The following is an 18,676-nucleotide window of genomic DNA, read 5'->3' on the forward strand; positions in this document are numbered from 1 at the left end:
TCTTTTTTGGCTCTCTCCCCACCAGAACTTGTAAGCTGAAAGAGAGCAGGCACCCCGTCTGTCTTGTGTGTCCTCTGTGAGGTCCTCATGCCGCATACATGTTTGTGGAGTGAACAGGTGGGAGGAGAAACTGCTGTTGAGGAAGGTTTTGCCAGAAGTCACTTTGCACCCCTGCCGAAATGAGCCCACAGCAGCCTCGGCTACCCCCCTCCGGCATCGGGGGCACTCAGAGTGCAGCCTTGGGTGTGGGGACTTCTGCAGGCTCCAGGAGGCCTCGGTCAGGCCATAGTGAGACTGGGTCTGCTGTCTGCTTGGTGTTCACCCAGCCACGTCACCATGTACCTTTTTCTGCCCTACTGAGCCAGGGAAGGACCCGCCTGCCTTGGAAAGTACGGGGTTTCTGCACAAGTCATAACTTCTAGATTGGTTCTCTTGTTTGGACTCATTTCTTGCTAAAGTGTAGTGGTTTTCCCCAGAGTCCAGATAATTCATCAGGACACTGAGTGATAGCACACAGTGAACACGTACCTGAGCAGGCACAGTTCTGAGTCTGCTCGTCCTCAAACTCCACTGTACAGATGGGGACACTGAGGCGCAGCACCGTGAATGTGAAAACCCCTCTCCCACCTAGTGTCAGGGCTCTGTCAGGGCTGCTGTGGCACAGGGGTGCGAGCTGCTGTCACCCCGGGGGCATAAACACCCAAATGTCAGGTGTAGACTTGCTCATGAGGTTTGAGAGTGCCAGTGTCCAAGAATCCTCCTTACCTTTGTCCTGAGGATGCAGCTTCCCCTGCCCCCCATGCCCTAGGCAGGTCCCTAACGCCATCCTTCCAGCACCTCCTTGTGCACCTGTGTTTGTCCCGAAGGGAGGATGAGTGCTTGCCTTGGGTGGCTGAGAGGATCACAGGCCACTTCTGTGAAATGCTGTGGACACACGCATGTGACAGTGGTGGTGTTGGCTGAGGAGAGGGCTCCCAGGTCTGGGTGGGCTCTCAGTGTGTCCAGGGCTCTGGGCATGGAGTTGGACAGCTAGAGCTCTCCAGCTGAGCTGAGGGTGTGCAGAGGCCATGGGCTGGGCAGGGTTGCACATCTGAGCCCGGGTCCTCCGTCAGCTTTCTGACTCTGTTGAACAGGGTGGAAAAGGTGAGCAGGTAGCAGTGGGACAGGGGTCTTGTGGTTTGGTGGGGGTACAGGGGCTGTCTTTCCTCTGCTCTCACTGACCAGGAACATTGGGGACAGGTGGATATTTCTTGCTGTCCTGATTCTGTGACATCTCTGTCTCCAGAGGTGATGGGAAGGCCCTTGGGGACAGGCCAGGGCAAAACTGAGGTTCTCCTGACCCTTCCTCCCTAATGACAAAGGGAACCAGTAGGCCAGAGTGCCAACCTTCTGGGAGGTCTTCTGGGAGATCCACTTTGCAGGCAGATCCTGGGTGAGCCCAGCAGACCTACAGTGTGCCTCTCAGCACTTCCCATCAGGGTCAGGGGTGCCTGCACGCCTGTGCACCAGCGCTTCCTCTCTGTGCTCTGTCTGTACACTGCCTATCTCTTGAGAGCACGTGTGCCATGAGTACCCAGTGGAAACCATCCTCTGGTTTGGCATCTGTCTGATTCTTTGCTAATTTGCTTCAAAACAGCTAGACACTTTCAGCTGGTTCAAAGATCAGTGTCAGTAAAAAGGTATATTCTGGGAAAATTCCAGCCTTGATATCCTGCAGTAATACTTCGGCAGCTTCTGGCCTTCCCAGAGTTTGTTGTGCAGATAGAACCACAGAGGTGTATGGTCCTGTATCCCTCCTTTTTTTTGCTAGGAAGAAAGCGTTACTCACCACCTCTGTACGTGTATCTAGGAGGCATGTATCCAGAAACAAAAATGAAAAGGAAAACACCCAAAGTTTTAGCTGTGATAACCGGTGACTTCCTGTAGGTAATTCTGTTTCCCACACCGATCACTACGCGTTCATCTTGATAATCCGTAAAGCGGACACCTAAGCCCAGACACGACCTGCTGCACACAGTTGTGCTTGACAAACCCTGGCCTGGCTGCCCGGTTCCCAGCTTCAGGTGATGGCAGGGGTGTGCCATGCGTTTCTGCTGGAAATAACCGAGTTCCCCCCAGCCTTAGGACGCTGGGGCTAGGGCCGGGGGCCTCCAGGCAGGCCGTGGAGACGACTCGAGTCCTGATGGGTGGTGGCCCTGTAGGGGGGCAGAACTCCTTCGGGCCCATGCAGGGGACTCAGTGGTACGGGCAAGGGGCACACGATCATGCTGGGTCTGGTTGCTAAGGGTCAGGAGTGGGGGGTGACAGGATATGGCCCGGTTGTCCATGGGTAAAAGCCTACACTGTTGGTCCTGCCTGTGGGGGCCTTGATCTGGGGGGCTGTATGTGTGCCCAGTCCAGCCCTCCAAGGAGGGGGACAGAGGAGAGTCGGTGCTGAGAGGAGCTCTCAGCTGGGAGTGTCCATGACCATCAGCCAGAGCACCTCCTCCAGATGGGGAAACTGAGGCCCAGAGAGCAGGAACATTTGGCCTGCAGTCATGGAAGGGGGGTACGGCACCAAGCCTGGAACCTGCCTAGGCTGGCATCGGTCTGCTCCCGCATTCCCCTAGGGCTGCTATGGGGGAGGGGCTGCTCCCTCCCAGGGGGACCCCACCCACGCTGACGAACACGAAGCTATTGCTTAGCCTTCTCCGCCCGTGTGGATGTCCGCTACCTTGCCTGGGCAGCTGCAGTCTGCTGCTGGGGCGCGGGAGCCTGTCGTGTGGGTCAGTGTTCTGCTGTGAGAAGGCATGTGGTGGGAGCAATGCTGATGTTGACGGCGGCTGAGGGCCCTGTCCTCACACACCCACTTGGTAGATGAGGAAGCTGAAGCCCCGGGGGCGGAGGGGGGAGGTTCTCATCTGGGATCTGCCCACCACAGCACCAGACAACAGACGTCTCGTGAGTCTTCACCCAAACTTGCGTGGCATCTTCTGGGTGCACTTGGGAGGACTCTGAGCTTGAGCAGAGGGGACAGTGGTCTCCGTGACGTGTAAAGGGATGGCCTTGCCTGGGCTGCAGGAACAACAGTAGTGCCTGCACTGCCCTCTGGGCATCGCAGCCGTCAAAGCCGGTCTGCAGAACCTACGGCTACACACGGGCTGGGCGGGGTCTGCTCTGTCACTGCACGCCTATCACAGGCAGCAAGGCCACAGGGTGACCGCTCACACGCTGTGGCATAGCGCAGTGCGGGTGGCTGTGGTCCTGATGCTGGTGGCCCTATGTGTCTGCCGGCCAGCTTGTCCCTGCCTCCCGCCCAAGCACAGGTGAGGGTCTGGAGCCCCAGGCCGGTGGACGGGCCGTTTCCTGGCCTCCATCACCCCAGCCTGCTCCCCTGCTCCTCTTCGGCTGGGGGTCACGTACCCGGTACTTGCGGCGTCTCCCGCTTCCCCGTCTGCTGGGTGCCTGGAGGCTGCCCTGCCCCTTGCTGCCCGGGAGGTGGAGCCTCAACTTCCCGCGGGTTGGCTCTGCCCTGAACGGGCAGCATGGGCTCCGGGGGCACCCCTGCGGCAGGCCGCAGCCCTCCTTCCCTCTTCCCCCGCTCTGAGTTTCTAGACAGGGTCTCAGATCCACCCTAGGTGCGTGGGTGTGGTAGGTCCGTGTCCCAGGTGTGTGTGCACACGGTACACACGGTACACACGTGCGTGTGCTGTGTCCTTGCCGGGGTACATGTGTAAAGCTGTGTATGTCTGTGCTCCAGACTCCCTCTCAGGCAGCAGCTCTGTGGCTGGACAGAGCAGAGGACCTGCCTACCTGTGACCCCTTAGTCACACATGGTGAAACCCCATCCTGGACTGCACGTCCTCTATCCGTTATCCTGGTCCTGCTGCAGGACAGTCACCCCCCCCCCCCGCTCCGCCCCCAAACACACACCAGAGCAGTCAGCAAACGCTCATGAGTTCATAGAACTGGCCCCACCACCTCCAGTTTGGTACCCTTGCTCTGCTGTGGCCCCCCTCATGCCCCACTGCAGCCCCTCATTCCTGTAGCTCCAGCCATATCTAGCCCACCTCTCCACCCCCCTGCCAGAGAATCCTTAGACGTACACGTGGGCACACTTCTGGCCCTTGTTAACTGCTCTGTCCCCTGCCCGGAAGATTCTTTCCCCAAGTGTCAGGGTGACTCAGTGTCTAGTCACACACCCCCTTCCCCAGCAGGGAGCCTTCAGCCCTGTGTCTGGACCACCCCTGGCCCGTTCCGCCTTATCCTCTGCTCCTTGTCCCTCCCACGAGGACTTAGGTGGTGTCGGTCTCGTGGACAACTCCCCACCCAGAACCCCTTGCACATGTGCTTGTTCCCGGGAGAAGCTCCCAGGTCTGGGGCTGGGGTGGGGGTCTGCGGTGGTGTGCTGTTCACTTTGATACTGGGGGGCGGTTGTCATTGAGCTGCGGCACCAGGCTGAGGGTCTGCCTCGTGCCTGGGTCGCTCTGCTTTCTGATTGGCTGCCGTAGCGCTCATGCCTGGGCACAAGCAGGTTCCCTTGTCAGCTCTGACATCTGTCCAGTGGAGTCTCCAAGGTTCCCATTGGCCACTGCGGCATCTGTGGGGGACACAGCGTTGTCACTGCTCATCTCTTTTCCCATCTCTTGGCCTCTGTCAGCACCTCCACCCCATCCTTTCCGGTGGACCTCTCCTGCTTCCCCTGACTCAGCACGGCTGTGTGCGACCTTTCACGTGGACATGGTGTCCCGCCGAGAAGTGTCTGGACTGGCACCAGAAGTGAGCAGTGGGCCTGACTTGTGCCCCTTGTGATGATTGTCGTCCTTCTCTGGACCCGGTCATGTCAGGCCGTCCCTGGATTCCAGGCCATGTCGGCAGTCTTGTGTCAGGTTGCTTTGCTGATGTTTTAGTTGGGTTTTTAGCACTATATTCTTACACGAAATTAGTCTGAGATGGTCTTGTGTCTGCTGCGTCTTCTCTTGTGCTCCAAATAGTCCGAATGGCATAGGAATCGTCAGCGCCTCTCCACATTTGGAGTCCCAGTGTTCAGCCTCATTTGCTGGTGGCCGGTTAGAGACCCGAGTCAGCTCCGTTTGTGGTGGGGAGGCAGGTATCGAGTAAAGGATACATGGGACAAGCTTGCTGGAAATAGGGTCAGCAGGGCACCTTTCACCCCCCACCCCCACCCCAGAGCAGGCTGGCCTGGGACACTTGCTGCTGAGCAGAACTGCCTGTGAGCTGGCAGGTGCTGAGGCCTCAGGCCCTGTCCCCCTGCATTCTGTTCAGGTGGGCAGTGGCTGCCTTCTGGAGGGAGGACACTGGAGTCTGGACACCACCCCCGCCGTGGGCTTGGCCGTGTCATATTCTAGGGTGGCCAGAGTGGCAGCAACTGCACTGGGCGGGGCGCCTCCTGGGAGCCACCATCGTCCTGGCCTTGACTCCTGTGGTTCACATGCTCTGCATGGAGCTCCCAGCGGTGGGGGCCGTGGGCAACCCTGTTAGGGAAAGCTGAGGGGGAAGCCAAGGCACCAGGCTTTCGCTAACTGCCCAGGGTGGAAGAGGAGCTGGTTGGTGCAGCCACGGTCACACCACGCAGGCCACGGTCACCTGCCTGTGCTCTCTGCTGAAAGCCCCTAGCTGCAGCCTCCATGAGGCCTCCCAGAAGCCTGGGCAGCCAGACCCTGTCCCAGTCAGAGCTCTCCAACGCCGCTAGATAAACCGAGCCGTGGCTTCCCGCCGCTCACTGGGACCGTGGCTCCGGATGGCTTCTAATTGCCTCTTGTTTATTGGGGCCTGGGCAGTGGTTGCCGCAGGGCAGGCCAGGCTCCCATGTGGGGCTGTAGGCCTCTAGAAGTGACTGCTGGCCAGCAGGGAGTGCACAGACCTATTCTTCCTATCCTGATTCACTGAACATTTATTGAGCACCAGCTGTGTGCCAGTCTCTGTGGCAGCCCCCAGGTTGGCTCCAGACAGGATGCAGCTAGGTAACTAGACTGGTCAGTGCCTGAAAGGAGATCGCAGGCTCGGGAGGAGGCTGTCTAGGCCAGGCAGGTGCTAGGAGGGGGCTGGCAGGGACTAGCCCAGGAGGATGGCAGCCAGGTTGGGACACCTGGAGAAGGTCAATGAGGCTATGAGGCAGTTGAGCTGGGCCCCAAGGGCACCCGAGGGACTTTCTGCCTTGGGAGCCAGAATCTGAAACCCACATGGAAGTGAGTGCTTTGGGGACTCCGGGCAAATGTGGTATCTGGTTCCCGTTCCATGTGAGATTGTTCTGGTGCCCTGGTTTACCCGAGTAGCTGAAGAAAGAAAACTTGCCAACAAGTTACCAGCCTTATTCAGCTCCCCAGGACTGTGTGTACCAGGCTTCTGTTTGAAGCTGCATGTGGGGGAGAGCTGATTCTGGAACCCTGGTACCCAGCCCAGCGTGTAGACCACCCCTGCCTGTCTTCCCAGTTGCAGTCAGTATGTGTGCACACGTGTGAGGTGTGTGGGGGGATGTGTGTCTGTGTAGGGGAGGGATCTGCTGGCAGAAAGGCCACGCTGGACTGGCGGGGCACATCCACGTGTTCCCCTCCCCAAACACACACACCCGTCTGTCCGGCTTAGACTCCGCCTAGTGAGGCGTCTCAGTGACCCCAGCTCTGCCTCTTCCTTGGAGCCGCTGTTTGGGGTGGGCGCTGCTCCCTGGACTCCACACAGGTGGCAGGCATGGAGCCACGTACCAACCCAACTGCAGGCGCCTGAGGGCCCCAGACAAGGGAGGGTTCTCTGGTGAGAGTAGCGTCAGCAGGTAGGTGTGGGGGGCAGAGCATGTCCATGTCCATGCAGGGCATGTGAGTGGCTCTGTTGGAGGGCCACCACTTGTACCCCTTTGCCAAGGAGGAGCGGGAGGCCACAGCCCAGTCTGTGCAGCGATGATAAGAGTCAGACATAGAGCCCCCACAGGGACCATCAGGATGTGCCATGACCCCCATCAGCTCTCTGACCTTACCCATTGCAGCTGTGTTCTGACGCCTCGCCCCAGCCCCACATGCTGGTGCTCAGACCCCCCAGGCCTCCGGCCCATCCTCGGCCCGTGCTGTTCCACACGCTGCACGGCACACGCTCAGTAACCGGCTCCACCTGTAGCCCAGTGGGGATTTGTCAGGAATTCACATAGACCTGCTCCTGGGTACAGTCAGGGGTCCCTGTTTGTCACCCATCGAATGAACCCTGGCCCTGCCCACCCCCTCACCTGGGGCCCCAGGCACTCCTGTCTCAGGGCCTTTGCACCTGCTATGCTGGTCCCATCTTTCAGGAGCAAGTTTAGGATGCTTCATCTGAGTCTCCCCCTGCTCCCAGCCAGCTGGGGAGGACAGTGAAGTGTGTGAGCCCAGTCCAAACACCTGGTTTAAATTCACTTTTCCTCCCCACGTGGCCCCAGGTAGCCCTCCGCCTGCTCTGGGCCTCGATGTCCTCATCTGGGAAGTGGAGGCGATGAGCTGAACGTGCCTGCCACATGGTCCTGCCCCTCCCCATCCCCTCTCCAGCGTTCTTCTGGGAGCTAATCCTGAGGTTGGTTCTTCGTCCCCCGCCCCAGGACACACAGGCAGGGGACATTTCAGCAGCAGTGGCCCTGGCTCCTGGCCTCCCCGAACGGCCCCCCCGTGTGTGACAGCTGAGCCGCAGCTGTGCCGGTCCCAGAGACCGAGGGGGAGCGTGTCAGGCAGCGAGCCTGAGGCCAGCTCTGGCAGTCATGGGCGAGCACACAGCAGGGTCTGTATGTGGAGCGGCGGGGAGGGGCTTGGGTAGAGACTGACCTCCAAACCCAGTTGCCACTTCAGCGGTTGTGAACATGAAGTCCTAGTGGAGTGTGGATTAGAGGGTGGTCAGCACAGGGTCACAGTGTGGGGTCACAGTGTGGGGTCGCAGTGGGGCGTGCATGCGCGGACATGGGAGGATGTGTCTGTGGTGTGCAGACCTGGGCAGGGGGCCCAGAACGGGGCTGGCCTGCCCCTCACTCTGGCTGCTTCTTTGCCTCAGGCTGCGTGCCCACCGTCCTCCTCCACCTTCGTGCCTTTGTCCAGAGCACCTGTCGCCGTCATCATCTGTCTGACTCGTCCCAGGCTGTAGGGTGGGTGGGTCTCTTCTGTTTCCAGGTGGCTCCTCTGCCCCAGCAACCACTCAGCACATGGTGGGGGCTGCATGGACATGGGAAGGAACGAGTGTCTTCACAGAGCCTGGGAAGGGGGGTCCCCACTAGTGTGCTGAGCACTGGGTGTGATAGAGGCTGTGGTGCTTCTGCTGAGGCTGTCCTGCTGCTGGACCGATTCCCCAACTCCTGGGTCTTTGACCGTCTGCCCTCAAGCCATACTGGTCCTGCCAGGTGTTCCAGTGCATAGAGCACAGTGTGGGTGGGCACCCAGGAGCAGGGGTGCTGAGGGGGAGTGCTGTGAGCTGGCAGGAGACTGACTCAGAGGAACCAAGTGCATGAGGTGGGTTCCAGAAGGTCCTGGAGTAGCTAAGGTGTCAGCGAGCCCTTCAGGGGATGGTCCTCGAGAGCAGTATTACCCTCAGGTAGCCACAGTCCTGGTGGATTTAGGGACCTGTGAGGCAGGATGGCTTACATGGAGGGACAGCGGGTGGGCTGTGGGGGTGGGAAGACGCTCCCCAGCAGTACTTATCTGGTGTGGTTGTGATCTAAGGGGGGGACAGGTCAGGGAGGACTGCTGTCCCAGCATCATCGCTGGAGGGGGCGACTGGACGTGGTCCTCATGCCAGGGCAGGGGCAGCTGGGGGGGACTGCCTGCAGGGACTGTCCGGGCCAGCTCTGAGTCCGTCTTTGACTCCGGACGTGGTCAGCAGCAGGTGTCAGAGGTGCCCCAGTCCTCGCTGCACCTGGAGGTGCAGGGGCCCGGGGTGGGAAGTTAGGCCTGGCAGAGGGACCCTCTCACCCCCACCCTGCTGCCATCCTGTCGTCCAGCGCTGTGTGACTGGTGAAGGTGGTGTGTGATAGGGCAGTGCTGCTGTTACGGTTCACAGGACCTCCTGTTTCTCTGTGCCTTCCCCACATCCAGGGAGCCCTCTCAGTCCCAGACAAACAAGGATACTCGGTTGGGGGGTGTACCCAGTTGCTGGTGGGCGGTGGACGCGCAGGCTGCCTCCTTTCTAATTGGTGTGGGGGAGGAGGGTGGTCCCTCCTGGGGAGAGGGCCCTTGACCATGCAGAAGGAGATGCCGGTACACGTGGTCTCTGCCCCTGGGGTTGGAGGGGGGTGGGTCATAGCACAGAAGGTAGAAAGGGCATGGGGCTGGGGTTATACTTGGTGGGGGGTGGTGTGAAGTGTGAGCCCAAACTTGCAGGTGAAGGAGAGTGAGCCACATAGATAGCAGGGTGGAGGGGACAGCTGTACCAAGCCCCTGGGGCAGGTGTGTGCTGAAGCCTTCCCGGTTGGGGAGGACTGTCTGCTAGGTGAGCAGCAGGTGGGATCTGGCCTGAGCTTCTGGAGCAATGAACCACGAGTCAGCAAGGTTTGCTGGAGGGCCCCGAGTCCCAGAGGTTCTGGGAGACAGGCAGCCTCAATCATGCGGGGGGGCGGGGGTGTCAGCTGGGCCAGGCCTTCCACTACACCAGGAGTGCCGATGCTTGTCAGTGAGGGGTGGGTTCTGTGCGACCTTGGGGGCTCAGGCCCAGGTGCTGGGGAAGAGGCCCCTATGCAGTTTCAGGAGCAGAGGGGGCACCCACCTGGCTGGAGGGGTGCGGCCATGCCGTTGCCTGCAGGATCTGGGAGCCTGGAGAGGCCCAGTCCACATCGAACCTAGCAGCCTCAGCCCTCAGTGAGAGAGAATGTGGGTCTGGGTTTGCCAGTTCTAATTACTTTTATCTCTGCACAGTTGGTTTACTGAAGTGCAGTTAGAGATCTTATTGGTACTGCATAGTAGTAACGTTTAGGAGAGCTAAAAATAGCCCCATAAAATTGCTACAGGAAAATGTAATCATTGATTTCACGACAACGTGCAGATCCAGTGGTCCGGGGAGGGTCCAGAGGCCCGGCTATTCCTGAGGGTGCTGGGGGCTTCACTGTGGAATTGTTGTCTCAGGCCTCAAGGGTTGTGGGCCACCGCGCTTGGCTGTGCCCCCTCTGTAGGGCCCCTCTGTGTGCAGGCACAGGTGCTGGGGCGCGCCTGGCCACATCTGCCGCCCTGCCTGTGTGGGCTCACAGATGGGTCTGTGGGCAGACGGCAGCTCAAGGATACAGCCTGGCCCTGGACTGCTGGAGCTTGTCCCGGCCCACCCCAGGGCATTGCTGCAGCCCGGGCCTGGCCTGCTTCCCCATGGGCACACTCCAGTTTTCTAGGCTCCTAGCGTGGACCCAGCTGCAGCACACTGAGCGTCCTGTGAGACGTCAGCCCACCGCTCACCTCGGTCTCCCTCCCCCGGGGTCTGCCCCGAGGATCTCTCTGCCGGCAGACCTGCCCTGGCCCTTGGTGGGACAGTCACTGCTGTTGCGGCTCTGTCTCGCCCAGAGCCTTCACCACAGCCTGGGCACAGCTGCTGCCCCAGTCTACAGATGAGGAAACTGCACCTACCCAGAGGCCTTGTGGTCCAGACAGAGCCGCCATCGGAACCCAGGGCCAGCACTCCCACTGCAGGCTCAGTGGGGGCAGAGCTGCGGTGGTGTGAGCCTCCAAAACTGGCCCGGGCTCACACAAGCTCAGCGTAAGACAAGTGAAGGCCAGCGCCAGCCTTGGCGTGCCAGGAAAGGGCCAGCCAGGCATGTCCCAGCAGTGCCCCATGGCAGGAATTGTTGAGTCTGTGACCAAGAGCCTCTTGGGTGCGCAGCATAGGGTCTGCTCCAGGAAGCCCAGGGATGCCTGGGGTCATCCTCAGGGCAGTGGCTGGGTGGGGCGGCCGCCTCTGGATCCCAGCGCACAAGGCCTCTTGCCCCCTTGAGCCACGAGAGGGCCCATGGTGTCACTGTCCCTCCGTGTGCACAGGCCCCAGGCCTTTCGCCTACTGGCTCTTCCTCTGCTGGGCCGGGGGCAAGTGGCTTCCCAGCTCCCCCACTCCTCAGGTGCGGGAGCTCTTGCCCTGGGGCCGGGATGCCGCTGGACTGAGTCCAAGCCAGGGGAGAGGCCCGGTCACTGATATTTCAACTGTTCTAACAACCTAGGTTTTTTGTTTCAAAAAAACCAAAAAAAAACAAAAAAACAAACATAACAGGTTTACAGAGAATGTATTGCATTGAACGTTTTGTGGTTGATGCAGGCTTTCGTTGGGTGAAAGGTGTGGTGATTGGATGTGTCTGGAGAAGTGGCCTGGAGCTGCCCTGAGGCCCTTCCAGAACCCGCAGAGAGGCCGGGGCGGGGCCTAGAGGGAGGCCTTTGTGGAGCCCACTGCCTGGTCTGTGGCTGGCGGTTCACTGCGCTTGCTGTGCTGTGTGCCTGCCCTTCCCCTGTCCCCCTGTTTTGTCTGTTTTGACTACAAGTGCTCATTAGAAAGACTGATCCCAGCCCAGCCAGTTGTCCCGAGGGGCAGGCTGTTCCCACAGGTTTCCTAGTTAGTATGTGCTCGTGCTTCTGATCATATGCACCGCAGGCCAGCCCTGTTCTCATTCCAGGGCTCATTCGTGGGACTTCAGAGGCTGTCCCCCAGGCTAGAAATTGTTTCTGTGATTTTACCTGATTGGAAGGTCCTAGGAACCGGTGGCTCTCTCTGTGAAAGTGGGATTCACCCCACAGCGGCTCAGGAGGTCCGTGTTGTGGAGTCACAGAGTGGCAGGATGCTCGCTTCTTGCAGAAGGAGGTGGCCCGCAGGCGTCTGGGGAGAGAGGACTGGCTGCTCTCTGTGGCAGTGTGAAGGTCGAGGTGGCCGTGTGTACACACCTGGGAGCTGAGAAGCTGACATTAGGGTGGAGTGGGGCCCAGGAGCCAACACAGTGCAGCCACGGCACAGACGGCCTGGCAGAGGCAGCCGTCCTGCTCTGGGCTCCAGCCCCGCCTGCTGCCCAGGCTGTGGAGGCCAGGGGTGGGTGCACACGTGGGAGTGTGAGCATTGCACACGTGTGTGCACGTGTGTGGTGGGGCGCCCCAAACTCCCACCTCCTCACCACACCCACAAGCCCTCCAGGTAGTGTCTGTCCCTGCCCCTGGTGGGGCCAGTGTCCCCAGGGGCCCAAACGTTTGGTCAGACATTGTTCTGGGTACCTGTGCGGGTGCTTCTGGATGACGTTAGCATTTAAATCTAAAGTGGATGAGGCGGCGGCCCTCCCGCGTGTGGGTGGGCCTTATCCAATCCCCTGAAGGCCTGAATAGAACAAAAAGCCAGACCCTCCTCCACGGAAGGGAGCGCTCCTCCTGCCTGGCCCCTTGAGCTGGGACCGAGGTTTTGTCCAGCCCTGGGAGGAACCGTACCCCTGGCCCTCCTGGGCCTCTGGGCTGCCCACAAATCTTGGGGCATCTGAGCCCCCACACTTGCACAGCCAGCTCCTCACAGGAAGGCTGTCTGTGTATACGCATCGTGCTGGTCTGTTGCTCTGGAAGGCCCTGGCTGGTCCACCCTTTCCAGCACGTTGCTGCGGTTTTTCCCCGCAGTCCTCTGCCCACAGTCCGCTGGGCCTGCCCTCTGCACCACGATGCGGGGCTGGGGCCGGGCAGGGGCCCTGGGGGTGGGCGGTGAGGTGCTGAGGTTCTGACACCTTGCTGTTACGCGGCAGCATCCAGGGCGGGGACGTGGGGACTGTGGGGGCCTGTGTGGGAGGGAACAGCCTGTGAGCCACGAGATTGGCCCAGGGCAGGAGGCCTGAAAGCGATGTGCTAAGAGGGACTGACTGTCGAAGGGGGTGTGGCACTCGTGTGTCGTGGGGACACCGGGAGTCAGTGAGTATTAAGTGCCCACGGGTGGAGAGTGAGCCGCTGTCTTTGAGACTTTCCCGTCACTGCAGGGACTGCATCGGTTTTCTTGCCCGGGGAAGCCTGCGGACCTATACAGTGGAGGCAGGCACAAGAGAGGGAGGGAGCGCGGAGCTCCTCACCGCCTCAGGCCCTGCCCAGGAGTCTTCCCTAAGCAGCTCTGACGTGGCCCCTTCCCCTTGGCTTCCCAGCTGGGGCTGCCCTACTGTCCATTTGAGCCAGCGGCCTCCTGAGCTGCTCACTGGTGCCTGGAGCCGAGCTGTCATAGTCAGTGTTTCCTGCCAGCTCTGTGTATGCGAAGGTGGGGGGGCCCCAGAGTCTGGAATCGACCTGAGACCCATAGGCAGGGCAGGAGCTGGGAGGTCTTGCAGTGAGCAGGGCTTCCACTGTCGTGGCCGGGGGGAGCGGCCCCTTTGGGCTGAGATGAGCTGAGGCTCTGAAGGGTCAGAGGGGCATGAGGGCATCCGTCCTGGACTCCGGGAGGGGCCGCAGAAATGCCAGCAGCCTGTGGGTGCCCCTAGGGTCTGATATTCTGGAAGGTGAGCGTGGGGAAGGGTCTGTCCCAGGTCTGAGAAGTCAGGATCCACGTGCCGCCCTCGCGGAAGCCTGTGGAGCTTAGGGCAGAGCCACGTGGCGTGGGCCAAGCTGGTCATCAGACTTAGGGAACAGCTTCAGCAGGGAGAGTTCCCAACCTTGCGGATGTCCCAGGACAGGCACCCCTGCCAGCCCAGCCTCCCCTCTCCCATCCCGTTGCCCCTCAGTGAGCCCTGGGGAGGGGGCGGGGCTGCAGGGTGAACCCCTCCTCATGCAGGAGGATGCACACTCCGGCCCTTAGTGTCGTATCAGAGGTGAGAGGCTTTGATGGGGCTGTCCTCCGTCTTTGTGGCTGTGGGTGTGGGCCCCTCAGGAGCCTCCTGGGAGTGCAGCGTGTCCTGCCCTGAGAGAGGAGGGGTCTGCCGCCACCCCCACGTGCAGCCTACAGCCGGGCACGGTTGCTCCCAGCCCAGGCTGTGGGGTCACGCAGAGCAGGACGGTCGTGGGGGCTTCCGTGCCTGGAAGGGCAGCTCTAGTCTGGCCAGCCATGTTGGTGCCCCTCACTCGTTCTGGGGATAGCGGGCCCCTCTCATCAGACAGGATGTGTGCGTGTGGTGCGAGGTTAGAGGACCTTACCTGCCAAGCACAGCATGTCGCTGTCTCCGTTGCCAGGCCAGGGGACCACAACAGACTGGGATGTTGGTTCTCTCTGCCACCTGCCCAGGTGCACTGAGGGCTGGCTGGGGCCAGGTGCCCACCTGAGCATAGAGGCCAGCCCTTGGAGAGGCTGCCACTGTCACCCCTCAGGTTCTCAGGAAGCACTTCCTGTGGGGCCATGAGGGTATCACCTGGGATGTGGGGGAGCACCTCAGCCATGGGCATCATCTTCATTCAGGCCCTCCTCCCCTCCCCCTTGGGTGAATGCTTTCAGAATCTTCAGAGTCCCTTCCAGTGGGTTCCTTCCCTCTCAGCAGCCCCGTGGAGGTGGTACCTTCCCCCCACCCCATGGACCCAAGCATGAGGCTGGTGGGTGACACCAACCTGCTCACCAGAGGTAAATGCAGGCTTTCCTGGGCCCTGGGCTCACTGGCAGGACCAGCTCGACATAGTAGGAGCTGTGCACGGTGCTGTGGGGACCCTGCTGCTGTGGTCGGCATCGGCACAGCAGCGCATGCTCCGTAAATACCTGCTGGGTGTCGGTCCCTGCTTTGGGACCAGGTGCAGCTGTCAGCAGAATGGGCACAGGTCCCTGTTCCGGGGAAGGGGTCCAGAGCCCTGAAATTCTGCATACCTGGCTGAGTCAGGGACTGGTTTCCCAAGACGGGCCTCCATAGCATCAGGATGGCAGGCTGCGTGGGGTTGGGCACATAAACCCATGAGTGGCTCCAGACCAGAGGGCAGTGGTCAGCTATGGTGATGGCCCTCAGCTCAGAAATCCAAGGGGCACCCCTCGGGAGGCCGGTGCAGCACCTGCTCCATTTCGGACCATAGATCAGGGGCCCCTGTGACCGGCTAGGGCCCCTTGGGAAACTTAGCCTCTAGTCTAGCTTTGTTTCCACATCACCCTCTGAGCCCCCCAGTCCCGACAGGCCCACCCACATTCGTCTGACCCATCTGCCCATCTTCCTGAGGTGTGAGTCCAGCCTGACAGCCCACTTGGTTGGGGGGGGGGTGTGTGGTGCTTGACGCCTCCAGGTAGGTGCTGTCACATGCCTAGAGACCTCCCCGCAGAGCGCAGTGCGGTCTTGCATGGTGTCACTGACGTCACTGCCAATTAACCAGCTTTGTCATTCCTCACTCACAGAAGGACATGGCCCTGAAGCCGCATGAGCGGAAGGAGAAATGGGAACGTCGCCTTGCCAAGAAGCCCCGCGAGTCAGAAAATGGCCCGTCCGCAGAACCAAGTGAGAATGGGCGTCCCCCGGAGATGGGCAGCCCCGCGCAGGACCTGGAGCCTGCCTGCGACCGGGGGAAGAAGAAGGTGCCGCTGCAGCCCAGCAGGCAGGTGAGCACTGGGCCCCGCCCCACTCAGAACCGCGGGTGCTGCGCCCTCTCCCTTGGGTGCCTTCGGGGCCACACCAGCACCTGGACACCACCGTCGGCATCTGGGCCTGCCTGGCAACGTGCTCCATCGTTGTTGGGCGTGGGGTATGGGGCACATGTGGACTGGGGCCCGAGGCGGCCGCTCGCCGTGAGCCCAGGTCCTGAGCAGACAGGAGACCTTCCCCTGGTGGGTCGCACAGCCAGAGGGGGCGAGCTGGGAGCCCAGGGATTGGGGGTGGGGGAGTGTGTACTTGGGGCAGAAGGGTGCACCCGCTGATAGGCTGGCCCCGTTTCCCCATTGCGTCTGTCAGGCTCCGCCGACCACGGGGTGTCCAGGGTGTCTGTAATGCGTGGGGGCCAGGTTCAGCACTGGGTGTTTTCCATCTGCTAATCTTCTGTAGAATGCAGCATATCTGTGAGGGGGGGTGTCATGTGACTCGTAGGCAGGGGTCCCGGTGCAGAGAGTAGCCCCACCCAGGGGCCTCCCTCCACAGTGGCTGGGAGCCTGGCCCTTGTGGGAGGGGCCGTCCTTGCTGTCACCAGAGCCCAGTTGGGATAGGGTGGGGAGACTGGGACCGGGGTGGGGGCTCTCCCCCAGAACGTGGGGCTCTATCCCATGTGCCGGCTCAGCCCTGCAGCTGCTTTCCTCCTCAGGGACTCGCTGGTTTGCGCCTTCTTTTCAGAGAGGAGTTCTTCTTGGTGTTTCACACTCCACTTTCAGCTCCCTTGGGGATTGGGCTGCTGGTGAGGGGGCCGCATGTCTCAGGGGCCCGGGCTGGTTGGGGGGTCTGCAGGCACACCTGCCCAGGTGGACACGTGCTCTTTCTTCCATGCAGGTGTGCTCCCCAGAAGGGGGGCCGCTCCCAGCCAACCACTGGGACCAGAACGGCCCGGCCCAGCGCCAGCAGCAGCTCCAGCCCAGCCAGCCCCAGGGGTCACTCCCAGCCCCGTGTCAGCGCTGTCAGCCCCGTCGGGCTCTCCCGGACCCTGGGCAGCCCTGCCAGCCCCAGCGGCCACTCCCGGGTCAGCGCAGCTGGCCCCAGCGGTCACTTCTGGGCCCAAGACAGCCCTGCCAACCCCGGCGGTCACTTCTGGGCCCAGGTCAGCCCTGCCGGCCCCAGCGGCTGCTTCCAGCCCCAGATCAGCACTGCCGGCCCCAGCAGTCACTCCTGGCTCAGCCTTGTCGGCCACGTTGGGCGATCCTAGGCCCTAGGCAGCGCTGCCGGCGCCTGCGCTCCCTCCTGGCCCCATGGCAGCGCTGCCGACCCCTGCGCTCCCTGCTGGCCCCTTGGCACCGCTGCCGGCCCCTGCGCTCCCTCCTGGCCCCATGCCACCTCTGCCGGCCCCTGCGGTCCCTGCTGGCCCTCTGGCACCGCTGCTGGCCTGTGCGGTCATGGGTGGCCCCCTGTCTCCGTGGCCAGCCTAGCAGGGCATCCTCAGGACAGCGGTGCCGGCCCCCCCAGTCACTCCTCCTGCTGCGTCCCCGCCGCCGGCCCGCCAGCTCACTTTCAGGCCAGTGCTGCTGCCCCCGGCGGGCTCTCTTAGCCCCTTGCCAGCCCCGGAGGTCCCTCCTGGGCCAGCCCAGCCGCCCCCAGGGGTCACTGCTGGGCCTCAGTCAGCCCCAGCAATTAGTTGAAGCCCCAGAGCACCCTGGCCCCCCAAAACCTTCACTGCTGGGCCCTGGACAGCCGTGCCAACAAAAGCGGCCCCTCATGGGCCCAGAACAGCCTCACCCACCCAAGCGGCCACTCCTGGGCCCAAAGCAACCCTGCCAGCCCTTGCAGTCCCTTCTGGGCCCCAGCCAGCCCTGCAAACCCCAGCCATTACTCCCCATCCCGGAGCGCCCGTCACTCCTGGGCCGGCCAGCCCCGCCCCGTCGGCCCCTCCTGGGGCCCCCGAGCCAGCCGCGGCGGTCACTGCTGGACCTGGTTCGGGCCCATCAGCCGCAGCTCTCCCTCCTGGCACTGGGCCGTCCCTGCAGGCCCCTGAGGTCACGACGGACTCGATCCTCCACCCCTGCGGTGGCCCGCCAGGCCCCGTCTGTGAGTCCTGGAGCCTGATGCCCGCGTTCTAGACCACCCTGGGTGTGGCCGTGCCGGGCAGATGTGCTGCCTGACGGGCCAGAGGCCTTCTCCAGACAGGCCAGGCTGTTTGCGGTTGGAAACTGAGGCTCCGCAGAGGCAGCCCCCTGCAGGGCCGCCACCAGGCTGAGGCCCACCTGCACCAGGAAGAGAGAGAGGACCCCAGCACCCTCCCACCTCCCTGCCATGCCTGCCCCTGTCGTGCCCGCTACTTTGGGACGCGCACACTCCTGGGAGCGTGGACACGGCTGCCCCGAGGGCTCGGGCTTATTGGAGGGGTTCCTCAGTGTCTCTCTGTGCCTCGGAAGTGCCCACGTGTCCTCGTATGTCAGAGTCTGTGCACACCCACGCTGGGTGTGCTGCCCTGCAAGTGTGTGTGTGTGAGCGTGTGCGTGCATGTATGTGGTGTGTGTACACACGTGTCGGGGTGTGCCAGCTGCAGGCCTTGCGCTCCTTGGGCCCTAACTCATTTGGCCAGTGTGCATTCCATGCTCCTGGGCAGAATGTGGGCCCAGCTGGAGCCAGGCCACAGGTCCCGCTCACCTCCCCTCTGGCAAAGGGCCATGATGTGTGTCCATCTCCAGGGTTCTGTGAATGCAGGGAGGGGACACGGGGGGCACTCAGGGCTGTCTGTGGCCAAGTAGGAGCTGCTGGTAATAGGAGGGTGTCCTCCCCCACCCCCTCAACTCTGCATCCGCCCCAGTGGCGAGGCCCTGAAGTGGAGGCAGAGTCTCCCGTGCCCCCCAGCTCTGGACCAGGAGGGCGGGGGCTATTCTTGGAATGACTCCTCCTGGCCTCGTACTCAGCCCGTGCAGCTTTCCAGATGTTGGCCCCCCAGGATGTTCCCTGTCGGGACAGACCTCACACTACAGGGCGTTTTCTGCCCTCCGCCCATCCCACACCTGTGCTCAGGGGTCGCCCGTTCCTCACCCCAGACCCTTGGCTCAGGGCAGTCCCACACTGGTGCTCCTGGAGTCCTGGGCATGAGGCAAAAGCTGAGCTGTGACTCTCCAGAATTTGAGGGTCTCTGGAGGAGGGGTTGCAGCCCTTTCTGGAGAGCAGCGTCAGCTCCCTGGGGTGCCCTGGCTGGGCTCCCAGCAGCCCTTTGTATGCCTAGTCTCACTGGGCCACGACGGCCGCTCCAGTGCT

At 61.8% G+C, this 18,676-nt stretch overlaps 2 protein-coding genes across 2 annotated transcripts in view; both read left to right on the plus strand.

Moving 5' to 3' along the window:
- The window catches only part of LOC103678893 (fibrosin-1-like protein), an 86,567-nt gene that overhangs the window by 1,751 nt on the left and 66,140 nt on the right, over nucleotides 1-18,676 (plus strand). The window contains 1 exon segment of the mRNA XM_040620059.1: nucleotides 15,208-15,408. Coding sequence (XP_040475993.1) covers nucleotides 15,208-15,408 — 201 coding nt within the window.
- Nucleotides 15,416-18,670, plus strand: LOC121100045 (uncharacterized protein KIAA0754-like). The gene has a single exon (XM_040620060.1). It carries the CDS (start codon nucleotides 16,277-16,279, stop codon nucleotides 17,504-17,506), a length of 1,230 nt encoding a protein of 409 aa, XP_040475994.1. The 5' UTR covers nucleotides 15,416-16,276; the 3' UTR covers nucleotides 17,507-18,670.

This window comes from Ursus maritimus, unplaced genomic scaffold (assembly GCF_017311325.1).
Source record: "Ursus maritimus isolate PB19 unplaced genomic scaffold, ASM1731132v1 scaffold_33, whole genome shotgun sequence".
In the NCBI taxonomy this organism is placed as follows: Eukaryota; Metazoa; Chordata; class Mammalia; order Carnivora; family Ursidae; genus Ursus; species Ursus maritimus.